At 41.6% G+C, this 15723-nt stretch overlaps 1 protein-coding gene across 1 annotated transcript in view; it reads right to left on the bottom strand.

The window, feature by feature from the left end:
• LOC124612768 (mucin-12-like) overlaps positions 1-15723 on the bottom strand; it is a 290845-nt gene that overhangs the window by 131526 nt on the left and 143596 nt on the right. Inside the window, exon 8 of the mRNA XM_047141163.1 lies at positions 7325-7543. Coding sequence (XP_046997119.1) covers positions 7325-7543 — 219 coding nt within the window. The remainder of the gene's footprint in view (positions 1-7324; positions 7544-15723) is intronic.

Below are 15723 nucleotides of genomic sequence, written 5' to 3'. Positions count from 1 at the left end.
TGTACACCTTCTGGGTTACAGGACTGGAGTAGGTGGTGGTGGGAGGGTGCATGGGACAGGTTTTACACCGGGGGCAGTTAGAAGGATAGGAGCCAGAGGGTAGGGAAGGTGGTTTGGGGATTTCATAGGGATGAACTAACAAGTTACGGAGGTTAGGTGGACGGCGGAAAGACACTCTTGGTGGAGTGGGGAGGATTTCATGAAGGATGGATCTCATTTCAGGGCAGGATTTGAGGAAGTCGTATCCCTGCTGGAGAGCCACACTCAGAGTCTGGTCCAGTCCCGGAAAGTATCCTGTCACAAGTGGGGCACTTTTGTGGTTCTTCTGTGGGGGATTCTGGGTTTGAGGGGATGAGGAAGTGGCTCTGGTTATTTGCTTCTGTACCAGGTCGGGAGGGTAGTTGCGGGATGCGAAAGCTGTTGTCAGGTTGTTGGTGTAATGGTTCAGGGATTCCAGACTGGAGCAGATTCGTTTGCCACGAAGACCTAGGCTGTAGGGAAGGGACCGTTTGATGTGGAATGGGTGGCAGCTGTTGTAATGGAGGTACTGTTGCTTGTTGGTGGGTTTGATGTGGACGGACGTGTGAAGCTGGCCATTGGACAGGTGGAGGTCAACGTCAAGGAAAGTGGCATGGGATTTGGAGTAGGACCAGGTGAATCTGATGGAACCAAAGGAGTTAAGGTTGGAGAGGAAATTCTGGAGTTCTTCTTCACTGTGAATCCAGATCATGAAGATGTCATCAATAAATCTGTACCAAACTTTGGGTTGGCAGGCCTGGGTAACCAAGAAGGCTCCCCTAAGCGACCCATGAATAGGTTGGCGTACGAGGGGGCCGTCCTGGTACCCATGGCTGTTCCCTTTAATTGTTGGTATGTCTGGCCTTCAAAAGTGAAGAAGTTGTGGGTCAGGATGAAGCTGGCTAAGGTGATGAGGAAAGAGGTTTTAGGTAGGGTGGCAGGTGATCGGCGTGAAAGGAAATGCTCCATTGCAGCGAGGCCCTGGACGTGCGGAATATTTGTGTATAAGGAAGTGGCATCAATGGTTCCAAGGATGGTTTCCGGGGGTAACACATTGGGTAAGGATTCCAGGCGTTCGAGAAAGTGGTTGGTGTCTTTGATAAAGGATGGGAGACTGCATGTAATGGGTTGAAGGTGTTGATCTACGTAGGCAGAGATACGTTCTGTGGGGGCTTGGTAACCAGCTACAATGGGGCGGCCGGGATGATTGGGTTTGTGTATTTTAGGAAGAAGGTAGAAGGTAGGGGTGCGGGGTGTCGGTGGGGTCAGGAGGTTGATGGAGTCAGGTGAAAGGTTTTGCAGGGGGCCTAAGGTTCTGAGGATTCCTTGAAGCTCCGCCTGGACATCGGGAATGGTGTTACCTTGGCAAACTTTGTATGTGGTGTTGTCTAAAAGCTGACGTAGTCCCTCAGCCACATACTCCCGACGATCAAGTACCACGGTCGTGGAACCCTTGTCCGCCGGAAGAATGACGATGGATCGGTCAGCCTTCAGATCACGGATAGCCTTGGCTTCAGCAGAGGTGATGTTGGGAGTAGGATTAAGGCTTTTTAAGAAGGATTGAGATGCAAGGCAGGAAGTCAGAAATTCCTGGACGGTTTGGAGAGGGTGATTTTGAGGAAGAGGAGGTGGGTCCCACTGCGACGGAGGACGGAACTGTTCCAGGCAGGGTTCAATTTGGATGGTGTCTTGGGGAGTTGGACCATTAGGAGTAGGATTAGGATCATTTTTCTTCGTGGCAAAGTGATATTTCCAGCAGAGAGTACGAGTGTAGGACAGTAAATCTTTGACGAGGGCTGTTTGGTTGAATCTGGGAGTGGGGCTGAAGGTGAGGCCTTTGGATAGGACAGAGGTTTCGGATTGAAAGAGAGGTTTGGAGGAAAGGTTAACTACTGAATTAGGGTGTTGTGGTTCCAGATTGTGTTGATTGGAATTTTGAGGTTTTGGAGGGAGTGGAGCTAGAAGTGGGAGATTGAGTAGACGGGAGAGACTGGGTTTGTGCGCAATGAGGTTTGCTGGAAAGGTTGTGAAGGGTGAGTGAGTTGCCTTTCCGGAGGTGGGAAACCAGGAGATTGGATAGTTTTTTGAGGTGGAGGGTGGCATGCTGTTCTAATTTACGGTTGGCCTGCAGGAGGATGCTCTGAACAGCCGGTGTGGATGTGGGAGAGGAAAGATTAAGGACTTTTATTAAGGATAGGAGTTGACAGGTGTGTTCATTGGCTGAATTGATGTGTAGGTGAAGGATTAGGTGGGTGAAGGCAATGGATTGTTCAGTTTGGAACTGGTATAGGGACTGATGGAAAGAAGGGTTGCAGCCAGAGATGGGAACTTTAAGTGTGAGGCCTTTGGGGGTAATGCCAAATGCCAGACAAGCCTGAGAAAATAGAATATGGGAGCGTAATCTGGCTAGGGCGAAGGCATGTTTGCGGAGGGAATGTAAATAAAACTTAATGGGGTCGTTGTGGGGGTGTTGTGAGGATGACATGGTATTAGAAGGTGGAAAGTGTAACACGAGGCTGAAATGAAAACAAAAATATATGGGGAGGCCTCGCTGCGATGGAGCATTTCCTTTCACGCCGATCACCTGCCACCCTACCTAAAACCTCTTTCCTCATCACCTTAGCCAGCTTCATCCTGACCCACAACTTCTTCACTTTTGAAGGCCAGACATACCAACAATTAAAGGGAACAGCCATGGGTACCAGGACGGCCCCCTCGTATGCCAACCTATTCATGGGTCGCTTAGAGGAAGCCTTCTTGGTTACCCAGGCCTGCCAACCCAAAGTTTGGTACAGATTTATTGATGACATCTTCATGATCTGGATTCACAGTGAAGAAGAACTCCAGAATTTCCTCTCCAACCTCAACTCCTTTGGTTCCATCAGATTCACCTGGTCCTACTCCAAATCCCATGCCACTTTCCTTGACGTTGACCTCCACCTGTCCAATGGCCAGCTTCACACGTCCGTCCACATCAAACCCACCAACAAGCAACAGTACCTCCATTATAACAGCTGCCACCCATTCCACATCAAACGGTCCCTTCCCTACAGCCTAGGTCTTCGTGGCAAACGAATCTGCTCCAGTCTGGAATCCCTGAACCATTACACCAACAACCTGACAACAGCTTTCGCATCCCGCAACTACCCTCCCGACCTGGTACAGAAGCAAATAACCAGAGCCACTTCCTCATCCCCTCAAACCCAGAATCCCCCACAGAAGAACCACAAAAGTGCCCCACTTGTGACAGGATACTTTCCGGGACTGGACCAGACTCTGAGTGTGGCTCTCCAGCAGGGATACGACTTCCTCAAATCCTGCCCTGAAATGAGATCCATCCTTCATGAAATCCTCCCCACTCCACCAAGAGTGTCTTTCCGCCGTCCACCTAACCTCCGTAACTTGTTAGTTCATCCCTATGAAATCCCCAAACCACCTTCCCTACCCTCTGGCTCCTATCCTTCTAACTGTCCCCGGTGTAAAACCTGTCCCATGCACCCTCCCACCACCACCTACTCCAGACCTGTAACCCGGAAGGTGTACACGATCAAAGGCAGAGCCACATGTGAAAGCACCCACGTGATTTACCAACTGACCTGCCTACACTGTGATGCATTCTACGTGGGAATGACCAGCAACAAACTGTCCATTCGCATGAATGGACACAGGCAGACAGTGTTTGTTGGTAATGAGGATCACCCTGTGGCTAAACATGCCTTGGTGCACGGCCAGCACATCTTGGCACAGTGTTACACCGTCCGGGTTATCTGGATACTTCCCACCAACACCAACCTATCCGAACTCCGAAGACGGGAACTTGCTCTTCAATATATCCTCTCTTCCCGTTACCCACCAGGCCTCAATCTCCGCTAATTTCAAGTTGCCGACACTCATAACTCACCTGTCATTCAACATCATCTTTGCCTCTGCACTTCCGCCTCGACTGACATCTCTGCCCAAACTCTTTGTCTTTAAATTCTGCACTTCCGCCTCGACTGACATCTCTGCCCAAACTCTTTGTCTTTAAATATGTCTGCTTGTATCTGTATATGTGTGGATGGATATGTGTGTGTGTGTGTGTGTGTGTGTGTGTGTGTGTGTGTGTGTGCGTGCGAGTGTATACCCGTCCTCTTTTCCCCCTAAGGTAAGTCTTTCCGCTCCCGGGATTGGAATGACTCCTTACCCTCTCCCTTAAAACCCACTTCCTTTCGTCTTTCCCTCTCCTTCCCTCTTTCCTGATGAGGCAACAGTTTGTTGCGAAAGCTTGAATTTTGTGTGTATGTATGTGTCTGTTTGTGTTTCTATTGACCTGCCAGCGCTTTCGTATGGTAAGTCACATCATCTTTGTTTTTAAATATATTTTTCCCGCGTGGAATGTTTCCCTGTATTATATTGATATCAATTATGGTTAAACACACACAAAAACCTAAAGTAAGAGTAAGGAGTCAGTAATTTCATGTTACCATTCTAAATGGTAGGGGTTTTGGTAGCATACTGATTTACAAACACAGATGTGTATCACAACAAACACTACTACTTGATACCACCACAAGTAGACACACTGTTGTTGAGACAATGTATAAGGAGACACTACCTTGTCCACGCCAACAGCTCGGCACATACAACTTACACTATCTAATGACTAAGTTTTCATCTTAAGTTTGATTATATTGAGACATACTACCTTCTCTGTGCCACTGGCATGCTCATATACTACCTCTTCAATACAAAACTCAAAATTGAAATTTTTGGGAGTTACGACCTTTCCCATGACAGTGCCTCAATTGTACTAAGTATCAGGACTAGGTTCTTTTCTGAAGTTATACTGAAGCAAAATGATGTTCCTCTCAACTGTTGGATTATGGTTGGGAGAAGCAACAAATGATTTGTTTGAGTTCTTCCACGTCAAAGCAACACAGGGTCTAAACCTCACCATCTCAGGTTTTCTTGAACTTTGGCACAGGTGTCCTGTTGGTATAAAAGAGAAATATACTGAGATACGTCAACTCGTTTCTGAATTACAGAGCTGTAAAGTTATCAGAAATGGGCCCAAAAATGGAACAGCAACTTTTAGAATTTTTGCAGAAGCTTTCCTAATTGAGCTACAGGCTTGTGATGAATACCATTTTATAGAATTTTTCACGCCGAAGTAAAAATGACTTTTCTTCATCTAGCTGGGCCATCTACATCCTTCTCATATCCAAGAAATGCTGATATTCTGTGGATATCAGTAATGGATGTTCTGGTGAAAATAAATCCCGTGATTCCTACTGGAAGAAATTACACTTTACTTGAATGTGATGCGTACCAAACGAATGAAGCCTTTACGAACTTAAAATAATAAAATTACTGAATAGATAGTTTTAGTGTAAACTATTTACTCGAATCTCTATTGCAACAGTGTTCATGTTTATTTTCATTAAAATGTTAATATTAGTACTGCTGTAATAATTAGCATGAGTACACAATCAAATTATTGGAAATATAGCTTGTCTTCTTTTCTTTTTTTCACTGCTGAAGAAAATATCATCCCAAATTTATATTTTGGCCTGGGATTTGTAACAACACTAGCTAATCACGGAATAAATTTGGAAATTTTAAAATTGTACTCCTTGAAGAAAAAAAAAAAAAATAAAATAAAATAAAATAAAAATAAAATTATATTACAATTTTGTTTTGAAAAGAATTTTCTTATGTTAACCTATATATTATTGTCTGCCATAGGAAGGGGCACGAAAAATGATGTAAAATAGTATTCATCCCAGGTCTGGAGCTCAATTACGAAAACTTTTACAGCAATTCTAAAAACTGCCATTCCCTCTTTTTGGGCCCATTTATGATAACTTTAAATCTCTGTAATTCAGAAATGAGTTGACGTATTTCAGAAAAATTTCACATTTTTCTAAGTCTATACCAACTGTAAAAGAAAATCTGGTGTGAGACAGTGAGGTAGAATATGGTCTTTTTCTTAGTTGATCTGAAGTAGAATGACCCGTTTTAAAATACAACTTGCGCAACTTAAGACAAGGTTGATTAATTATCCGAAACATTTGGAGTAACTAAAGTTATCCAACACATTAAATATAGCCTAACTGAAATTAAGTTGTTGTACATGTGTGCCACTATCCTGGTAAAGTTAGACACTGAAAAAAGATATAAGACATCTAAATGTACTTAGGTTACGATACAAATAATGTTACTGCCCTGATCCTGTAAAACTGAGTGAAGACAAAATCAGCAAAGAATAAAAGGAACAATTCAAGGCAACTCAGCTAATTTAATTCAAATCTGACCCATTTCAAATAAGCTGTATTATCTGACCATATCCAATTCATAATGAAAACTATGTCCAACAACATTCAAAAAATAAGATCATGATCTGAATGAAACCGTCAGCATGAAATCCAGTATACTAGAAAAGGCAGCAATCTGACACACTCATACATGCTGTCCTCCACAGTACCACCACCTTTTATCCTTCCACATCATATTGTACCCTTAACTATCCATGATTTGAGAAGTATTTACCTTCTCCCTGAAAGTCTGTTTTTTCATAAAATGGTTGATATAAATCGTGCCACTGTAAGAGCTGTCAGCTGAATGCGGACCCATTTATCTATCCTTCACACAATCAAATTTCAAGTTTTCCTCCCTTAAAGACTTTTCACTCCGATTTGTTGGCTCATATCTAAGCCATTTACAATGAACAAACTAGACTCAAGACAAGAAGCAACATAAGATGGTGGCAACAGTCTCTGTCTGTCGGGACTCTGTTGCACCACAAAAGCAAACATGTTAAGACGTGAATTATAGTTCTGTCAGAATACAGCAAGAAAACATTTTAAATTCTTCTATAACAAGCATTAGTGGTTAATCTGTCATGGCAGGGGAATTATCTTTTGTTGCTTCTGCCTTCACACTTAACTGACATGTTATCTGCACTCCTCTATTCCATTTTCCTTCTATTTTAGTCTCACTTCGCATTTTCATTTTCTCGTACTAGCTGGGAATGTTTAATGTAAAACGCTTTCCATGTTCTGTCATATTATCACTAGCTATCACCATTGTACACTTTGTCCCCTGGTTAACATTGATTGGAATGAGAACTAAGCATCGTGAAAATAAATCCACATTACCTTAGATTGGCTTTAATCACAAAATTTTATTTGCAAAAAAGTGCAATGTCATAAAACAGCATAAATTATTTTTGTTTAACACTGCAGCACAACACCCAAACTGAAAGAAAAAAATCTCTCTCACTCTATGAAGAAATGATGTTATCGGGTTCACATAAACGGTTACTTACACCTGAGAACCACGAAGCTTACGTCGCAGCCCTTGAATAACTATTTGTCCTGTTGCAGAAGAAAGGGAGTTATTTGTCTGCCGACCAATAAATCCCCTTGGTTCAGGCACCAAATCAGTCAAACTACTAGTACTCCCACACTCTGAATTAGTTCGAGAAATTGAGCGCATGAGCGCTCTATTTGCACGTTCTTCTTTCGCTGTGATGCCCTGAAGCAATCTGCAAGAGATAAAAACCGTCTTTAACACATGTGTTCTTAGTACACCTAGATTTCTTCTAATTGATGACACAATTTTAATCACTGCAAGGGTAACATTCTTTCTGACTACCTAGGGTGCTCATAGATTAAGGGCAAAACTTTTTCAACCAATTCAACAACCCTATGCTTTGATATATAGCAGATACAAATTCTTACAAAACTATCACTCAGTGAGGCATATTATTCAAGTCACACAAAGTATCACACTTTCTGCGTTACAGACATGGATAATAAAAATCCACATTTCTATGTCTGGACAGAAGATCAAGCTGACAATGTACTGTTAGTTATTTCAGGTCTCTGGGATAATCTGGAAAAGTTTGAGTTTCTTATTGTGAATCCTAGCTTGAAGCTTTTTATAGAGGGCTGTGGAGAACAAGATAAGAAATCCTATGTGGTACACACTTTGACTTTCTTTCTGCTTAAAAATGCTCCTCAGCAGCTTAAGAACATAATGCTGTTTTTCCAGTAAGAAGCCACTCATTTACTCCTGCTGACAGAGTCTTTGGAGTTTTGGAAAAACATCTGCAAAAGAAATCTGAGGTACTGACACACAAGAATTACCACAGTGTTTATAAATTGGTTGGTTCAATCCACATTTTAGATGAGGACGGGAGTGTGAGAAACTCCAAACCACTCAGTGAACATTTTAAAAACATGGACGGTGTCAGAGGCATGAAACAAATATGTTATGGAAGTCAATCAAAGATGAAAATGCCACAGTCGAAATAAAAATGGAGAAAACGTATCACCGCAATGTTCCATTCACATTGTTCAGCCCTCTAAAAAAAAAATTATAAAAAAAAAAGAAGTGCCCTGTTGCTGACTAATCAGTAATTTCATGATACAGTACAGTGAGTGAAGCAAAGTCGACTGATGTGAATAATTTCCTACACAAATGTTTTGGGGATGATTGGGAGAGCACAGGAGATTTTGGTTTCCATTATAACACCATCGAGGCAGTTCCTATTGTAAGTGGAAGTCAGGAAGAAGTTTGTATGTCAGCTTGTTGTTGCTTCAAAGGAGGAGGACTGTACCAAATTTGAAGGGAAACCAACAGGATGGTCACTCTCATAATTCCATAAATAGAAATTTTTACCAGAAACACTGTGAATTCAATATAAAATGATTAATGTGAATGTATTTATTGTGTAACAAAATGATTTTTCTAGTCAGCTGGCATCAAAAGGATGTTATGAACATTCTATACATTAGAATATCTTTTTAAAAAATAAAAATATGAAAAAACCTTAATTTTGTATTAACAGATAACATTATTCTTTGCTTAGTTAAACATTTACCTCATTAATCGTTTATTTCTATATTTTACAAAGTATTTGATCAAAGCATAGAAGTCCAACAAATTTTCCATAAATTTGAAGAACACAATTGCACATTGATTTCTCTTTATGATGTTGCTAGAAGTACATCCCAACTTCACATTTTAAAATTTGTGACAAATGTTCCAGGTTAGGAGTAATCAGTTTTTTTTTTCTTCTTCTGTAAAATTTGGTCTTCTGGAAATAATACAATATGGAACTATGCTCCTCATATATAACTATCTTCAGTTCGACATAAGCCACTGCCCATCCAATCTTACTGAGACACTAATGACTATCAGTAGTCCGCCCCGGTAGCTGAGTGGTCAGCGTGACAGACTGTCAATCCAAAGGGCCCGGGTTCGATTCCCGGCTGGGTCGGAAATTTTCTCCGCTCAGGGACTGGGTGTTGTGTTGTCCTAATCATCATCATTTCATCCCCATCGACGCGCAGGTCGCCGAAGTGGCGTCAAATCGAAAGACCTGCACCAGGCGAACGGTCTACCCGACGGGAGGCCCTAGCCACACGACATTTCCATTTACTATCAGTACCCTGACACATTAAACAATGTGAACTCCAGGCTGGAATACCAACAATAGTAGCAAAAGGTTAGATTGGTACTCACCCAAAAATGACTTGCTGAGTTTCAGACAGGCACAACAAAAAGACTCTTACGTATTATAGCTTTCAGCAAAAGCCCTCTTCAGCAAAGACACACACACACATTCACAAGCAAGCACAATTCATGCACACATGACTGCTATCACCGGCAGCTCCAACCAGAATGTGACTGATGCATGAACAGCAATCTGGATGGGGCAGGGAAGTGAGAGGAATAGCAGGGTATGGGTTGGGGGAGGTAAGATCACTGCTGGAATGTGCAGGGACTTCTGCTGGGTCAGACAGCCAGATGCAGTTTTCGCCCCCTCTGTCCTCACATCCCCTCACCCTCAACCTGTGCTGCCCTCTGCCAATGCACCCATAATCCTTTCCCCTTCCCTGCTCCTCCATTTTCCTCTCCCTCCCCCTCCACCCCACCTTCTCTCCCCCTCCACCCCACCTTCTGAAGCTGCACCTAGCAGTCTCACCAAGACGCCATCTAGACCGTGCACGCCAGACAACGCTCTTCTCTCCCCCCTACAACTGGTAGTTTTATATTACCTTCAAGTCCCTCACATATAGTGTCGGACCAAAATGAAAGTAGATTCACGGTCAGTCCTTTATCAGGAAACTAAGCACAACAGGGTATGCTGATGGTAGGTGATTCAAATCTTTTACTGATTTCCAAAGAGAATTAAAAGCTAAACATTAGAGAGAAGGAGCACAAAAGAAAATTTGTTTGGAATTATTGAGGACTGAAACTCTATAATAGCAACAGAGTTTTTGTTGAATTTCAACTAAATAAAGCCAAATATCTCGATGATCTGATTCGTGAGAAGCACCTGTCAGAAGCTGGTTGGTTTGTGGGATTAAAGGGACCAGACAGCAATGGTCATCGGTCCCTTGTTTCAAAACTGAAAAAACACCCACACAGAGTAAAAAAAACGGATAAGAGAAACAACAGATGACACAGAACAATAAAAACTCAGACAAGAACAGACATAACAAATTAAAATCACACGGAGTGTGGCGGTGGTTGGCCGACCATAGAGAAAAGAAAAATAAAAAAAAAAAAAAAATAAATAAATAAAAAAAAAGAAATGAAAAAGCCAACCACCGAGAGACACATTAAAAACTCAGTCTAAAATCGTAGGCCAAAGGCCAGAATCAACACAAAAGAACATAGCAAACACTCAGATTAAACGATAAAAACCCCCTGCCCGAATAAAACGTAAAACTAAGCCAGCCATAGCAGGGTCATCAGTTAAAAGGGCAGGGAGCTTATCAGGCAGCGCAAATGTCTGCCTGACCACAGCTAAAAGGGGGCAGGCCAACAAAATGTGGGCCACTGTCAAAGCCGCCCCGCAGCGACAGAGAGGAGGGTCCTCCCGGCGCAGTAAATAACTGTGTGTCAGCCGGGACAAATGTTCCAGGTTAGGAGTAATCAGTTTTTTTTTTCTTCTTCTGTAAAATTTGGTCTTCTGGAAATAATACAATATGGAACTATGCTCCTCATATATAACTATCTTCAGTTCGACATAAGCCACTGCCCATCTAATCTTACTGAGACACTAATGACTATCAGTACCCTGACACATTAAACAATGTGAACTCCAGGCTGGAATACCAACAATAGTAGCAAAAGGTTAGATTGGTACTCACCCAAAAATGACTTGCTGAGTTTCAGACAGGCACAACAAAAAGACTCTTACGTATTATAGCTTTCAGCAAAAGCCCTCTTCAGCAAAGAAACACACACACATTCACAAGCAAGCACAATTCATGCACACATGACTGCTATCACTGGCAGCTCCAACCAGAATGTGACTGATGCATGAACAGCAATCTGGATGGGGCAGGGAAGTGAGAGGAATAGCAGGGTATGGGTTGGGGGAGGTAAGATCACTGCTGGAATGTGCAGGGACTTCTGCTGGGTCAGACAGCCAGATGCAGTTTTCGCCCCCTCTGTCCTCACATCCCCTCACCCTCAACCTGTGCTGCCCTCTGCCAATGCACCCATAATCCTTTCCCCTTCCCTGCTCCTCCATTTTCCTCTCCCTCACCCTCCACCCCACCTTCTCTCCCCCTCCACCCCACCTTCTGAAGCTGCACCTAGCAGTCTCACCAAGACGCCATCTAGACCGTGCACGCCAGACAACGCTCTTCTCTCCCCCCTACAACTGGTAGTTTTATATTACCTTCAAGTCCCTCACATATAGTGTCGGACCAAAATGAAAGTAGATTCACGGTCAGTCCTTTATCAGGAAACTAAGCACAACAGGGTATGCTGATGGTAGGTGATTCAAATCTTTTACTGATTTCCAAAGAGAATTAAAAGCTAAACATTAGAGAGAAGGAGCACAAAAGAAAATTTGTTTGGAATTATTGAGGACAAACTCTATAATAGCAACAGAGTTTTTGTTGACTTTCAACTAAATAAAGCCAAATATCTCGATGATCTGATTCGTGAGAAGCACCTGTCAGAAGCTGGTTGGTTTGTGGGATTAAAGGGACCAGACAGCAATGGTCATCGGTCCCTTGTTTCAAAACTGAAAAAACACCCACACAGAGTAAAAAAAACGGATAAGAGAAACAACAGATGACACAGAACAATAAAAACTCAGACAAGAACAGACATAACAAATTAAAATCACACGGAGTGTGGCGGTGGTTGGCCGACCATAGAGAAAAGAAAAATAAAAAAAAAAAAAATAAATAAATAAATAAAAAAAAAAAAGAAATGACAAAGCCAACCACCGAGAGACACATTAAAAACTCAGTCTAAAATCGTAGGCCAAAGGCCAGAATCAACACAAAAGAACATAGCAAACACTCAGATTAAACGATAAAAACCCCCTGCCCGAATAAAACGTAAAACTAAGCCAGCCATAGCAGGGTCATCAGTTAAAAGGGCAGGGAGCTTATCAGGCAGCGCAAATGTCTGCCTGACCACAGCTAAAAGGGGGCAGGCCAACAAAATGTGGGCCACTGTCAAAGCCGCCCCGCAGCGACAGAGAGGAGGGTCCTCCCGGCGCAGTAAATAACTGTGTGTCAGCCGGGAGTGGCCAATGCGGAGCCGGCAAAGGACTACTGAGTCCCTGCGAGTGGCTCGCAGGGATGACCGCCACACAGCTGTCGTCTCCTTCCTGTCAGAAGTTATCAATAACAACCTACTGTGGAGAGTATGAGATAAATTATCAGGAAAAGTCTAGGGAAGGGTTAGTTATCTTTTAGAATATTTGGAACAGCTCGATATGTCAAAAAGTGAGTCAGAATGTTGGAACAATAACTGGACAGTAGACAGGGACAGCAGACAAGTTCAAATTAATAGTCAATTTAAAGGACAAAGAGAAGAGAAACAGATATAAAATCCAACATAAGAACAGACAGAAATGCAGGTGGAGAGATGCTAATCAAAGTACTGCTGACAGAGATCTGGACACTCAAGAATTTCATAACATCACACAAAGAGACAACTCATAAGCTTCGGAAGATAGGCTTGATTTTCTAAAGCTATTACGATGGAACCAATATCATTCAAATCCGATATGGTAAAGGTAATGTGATGACAAATAATTTATTATATGAGAATCAATGTACACCTAAAAACTACATCTGAATAAAGCTATGTGGTATGGTAGGTAAGTTATCAGTAGATATAATTGAGGACTGAGGCAGTGGAATCTGTGTTGTGACCTATAATTTAATGCATTTTGTCTGACGCTGCCAATCACCAGAGTGAAGTTGATGGGAATTACAGTAAATTGGCACAGGCACAAATCTTAATTCATTTCTCTATTGGCACATACAAGTTTAGTTACCTGATGCCCTTGTATCTCATTTAAACATCCCTATCCTTCTTGTAACTGCCTGGCTATTAAATTCTAAATTTATTTTAGACTTTTGTAGAGGATATGTAGCTTTTCTACATGGTTATGATCACAACTAGTATCATCACCATTGGATTCCATGGCAAATAATCACAAGCATGTAACACTCACAATAGTAACTGTGCTACAATGAATGGAGATACGTATGAGCCCTACATATAGGGAAAAAATATCAGTGGAAGATACAGCAACTAATATGATAAATCATAATGACTTAATGCAAAGGAGAAAGTAGACATTATTCAACTGCTTACCAGTCATTAAGAGATATCTCCACTGAAACCAGTAATGACTAAAGATTTTACATGCACACTACAGATAAAACCTCACGATCCTTTCTATGTGAGACCATACGAGATACCAGTACCAGTAAAGGACATTACACGTCATGGAAGTAATAGAATTGGGATGTAATAGAAGTATCTAACAGTTGTTATAATAACCAACTGGTTATCATTAAGAAACCAGATGGAACAGTCAGGCTAGTGCTTGATGCAAGAACACTAAATAAGATAACAGAACCACAAAGAGACAGACCACCCATAATAGATGAAATGTTGGCAAAATTTTCATCGGTAAAGTGCATTAGTACTATTGATTTAACATCTGGATATCTGCAAATTAAACTACATGAGATGTCTAGTGAATATACAGCATTTCTATCTGATGGTAGAGCTTATCAAATCAAGTTTATACCATTTAAATTGAACATCTGTGTCAGTGTCCTTAAGAGCTCTTGATAAGGAAATTGGAGATGATCTGAAAGACAAGATCTTGATATACATAGTTGACATACTAATAATACTGTAAACCTGATCACGTATATGTACTGGATGAACTAATACCTCGATTACCACATTTACCCAAGTACACGACTACCCTGAATATACGGTGATGCCATTTATTTATTTATTTATTAAGGGCTCCTTCAGAAAAATTAATTTTTTAAACATTTTCTGACTACCGTATTTACTCGAATCTAAGCCGCACTCGAATCTAAGCCACAACTGAAAAATGAGACTCGAAATCAAGGGAAAAAAAATTTCCCGAATCTAAGCCGCACCTGAAATTTGAGACTCGAAATTCAAGGGGAGAGAAAAGTTTTAGGCCGCACCTGCAAATTGAAACAAAGTTAGTCCATTGTGATATGAGACACAATTTAGGTCGAATGAATGCCAATACAGCTACAGTAGTTTGGTTCGAGTCGTAAGCTTAGCAGTTAAGCTTTACCAGGTAGCCATTGGTATGCGTCAGGCGCTCCGTCCGTATTTATACGGGTACCCTTCCTTTTTCACGTGCTTCGTCTGGTTTGAATGGATTGCTTATTTTTCTTTGATCTGATAAGCGCCATTTTTTGTTATAGGTGTTTACGTCACTCTAAGCTGAACATGCATTACTGTACTGTGTCATGCATTGTTTGCCGCATTCTGATAGTGCGTGTTTACGGCCTGTTGCCGCTCGCGGCATGGCTTGCTTTTCTGCGCGCTACCGCCGCTTTCAATTATTTTTTTTAAAAAAGAAAGGAATCGTCTCATTAGCGAAACCATGGCAAGAGACTGCTATTTGTTGTTACTTACACTGCTGCTTTCTTTGATAATGATCAACAAGAACCAAATAACAGACTGCGTATGATAGAAGATGTTCTGCACGAGAGTTTAGCGAAAATTTTTCCCCGTTTGAAAATCTTTGCAGACGCCTCTTTAGTACATCACATTACCGTCTGCACAGAAATTAGAGTCATCTTAGATTTAAAAATCTAGTCAATTGCCGTGCTTCATTTCTGACTGTATCACTATTAGGCATAAGAATAATACGAATATAAACATGACATGATATGTGTTGCTGTTGTCTCACTCTAGTTTCGTAGTTTATTAGGCATTCAGGATTTAAATGAGATAGCAGCAAATGCGAAAGAATACATCGCAAAATGTTTATATTCGTATTATTCTTATGGTGAAGAGAATACTGCATGTGATTCACAATTCATAAAAGTTCCTATTAGCAACCATCTCTTCTCACAGGTAGGAAAAAATTCAGATTGTAGAGTTGGCCATATTGACAAAAACCCCGAACAGTCTTGCCAGTCGGATTTTTTCAGTACATTGAAATGCTGCTACATTCGAAGATGAAGAATATGGAATTTGTATTTACTTCGTTGGATAACGTATGAAAATGCAGTGGTCGAAACTCGGGGCGGAGAAAAAAGCTCTTCTTCCACCTTTTTTTAAATTTATTTACTGACGCAGAGGTTTTGGCGCCGGTATTTATCTTTGTGCCTGCAAAGCAAGCCTGTTTAGCGCTACATATATTCGACGGCAGAAGTTAGTTGT

Source organism: Schistocerca americana, chromosome 4 (assembly GCF_021461395.2).
Source record: "Schistocerca americana isolate TAMUIC-IGC-003095 chromosome 4, iqSchAmer2.1, whole genome shotgun sequence".
In the NCBI taxonomy this organism is placed as follows: domain Eukaryota; kingdom Metazoa; phylum Arthropoda; class Insecta; order Orthoptera; family Acrididae; genus Schistocerca; species Schistocerca americana.
The sequence above is the reverse complement of the archived record's forward strand: the minus strand, read 5'-3'. Positions and strand labels throughout refer to the sequence as shown.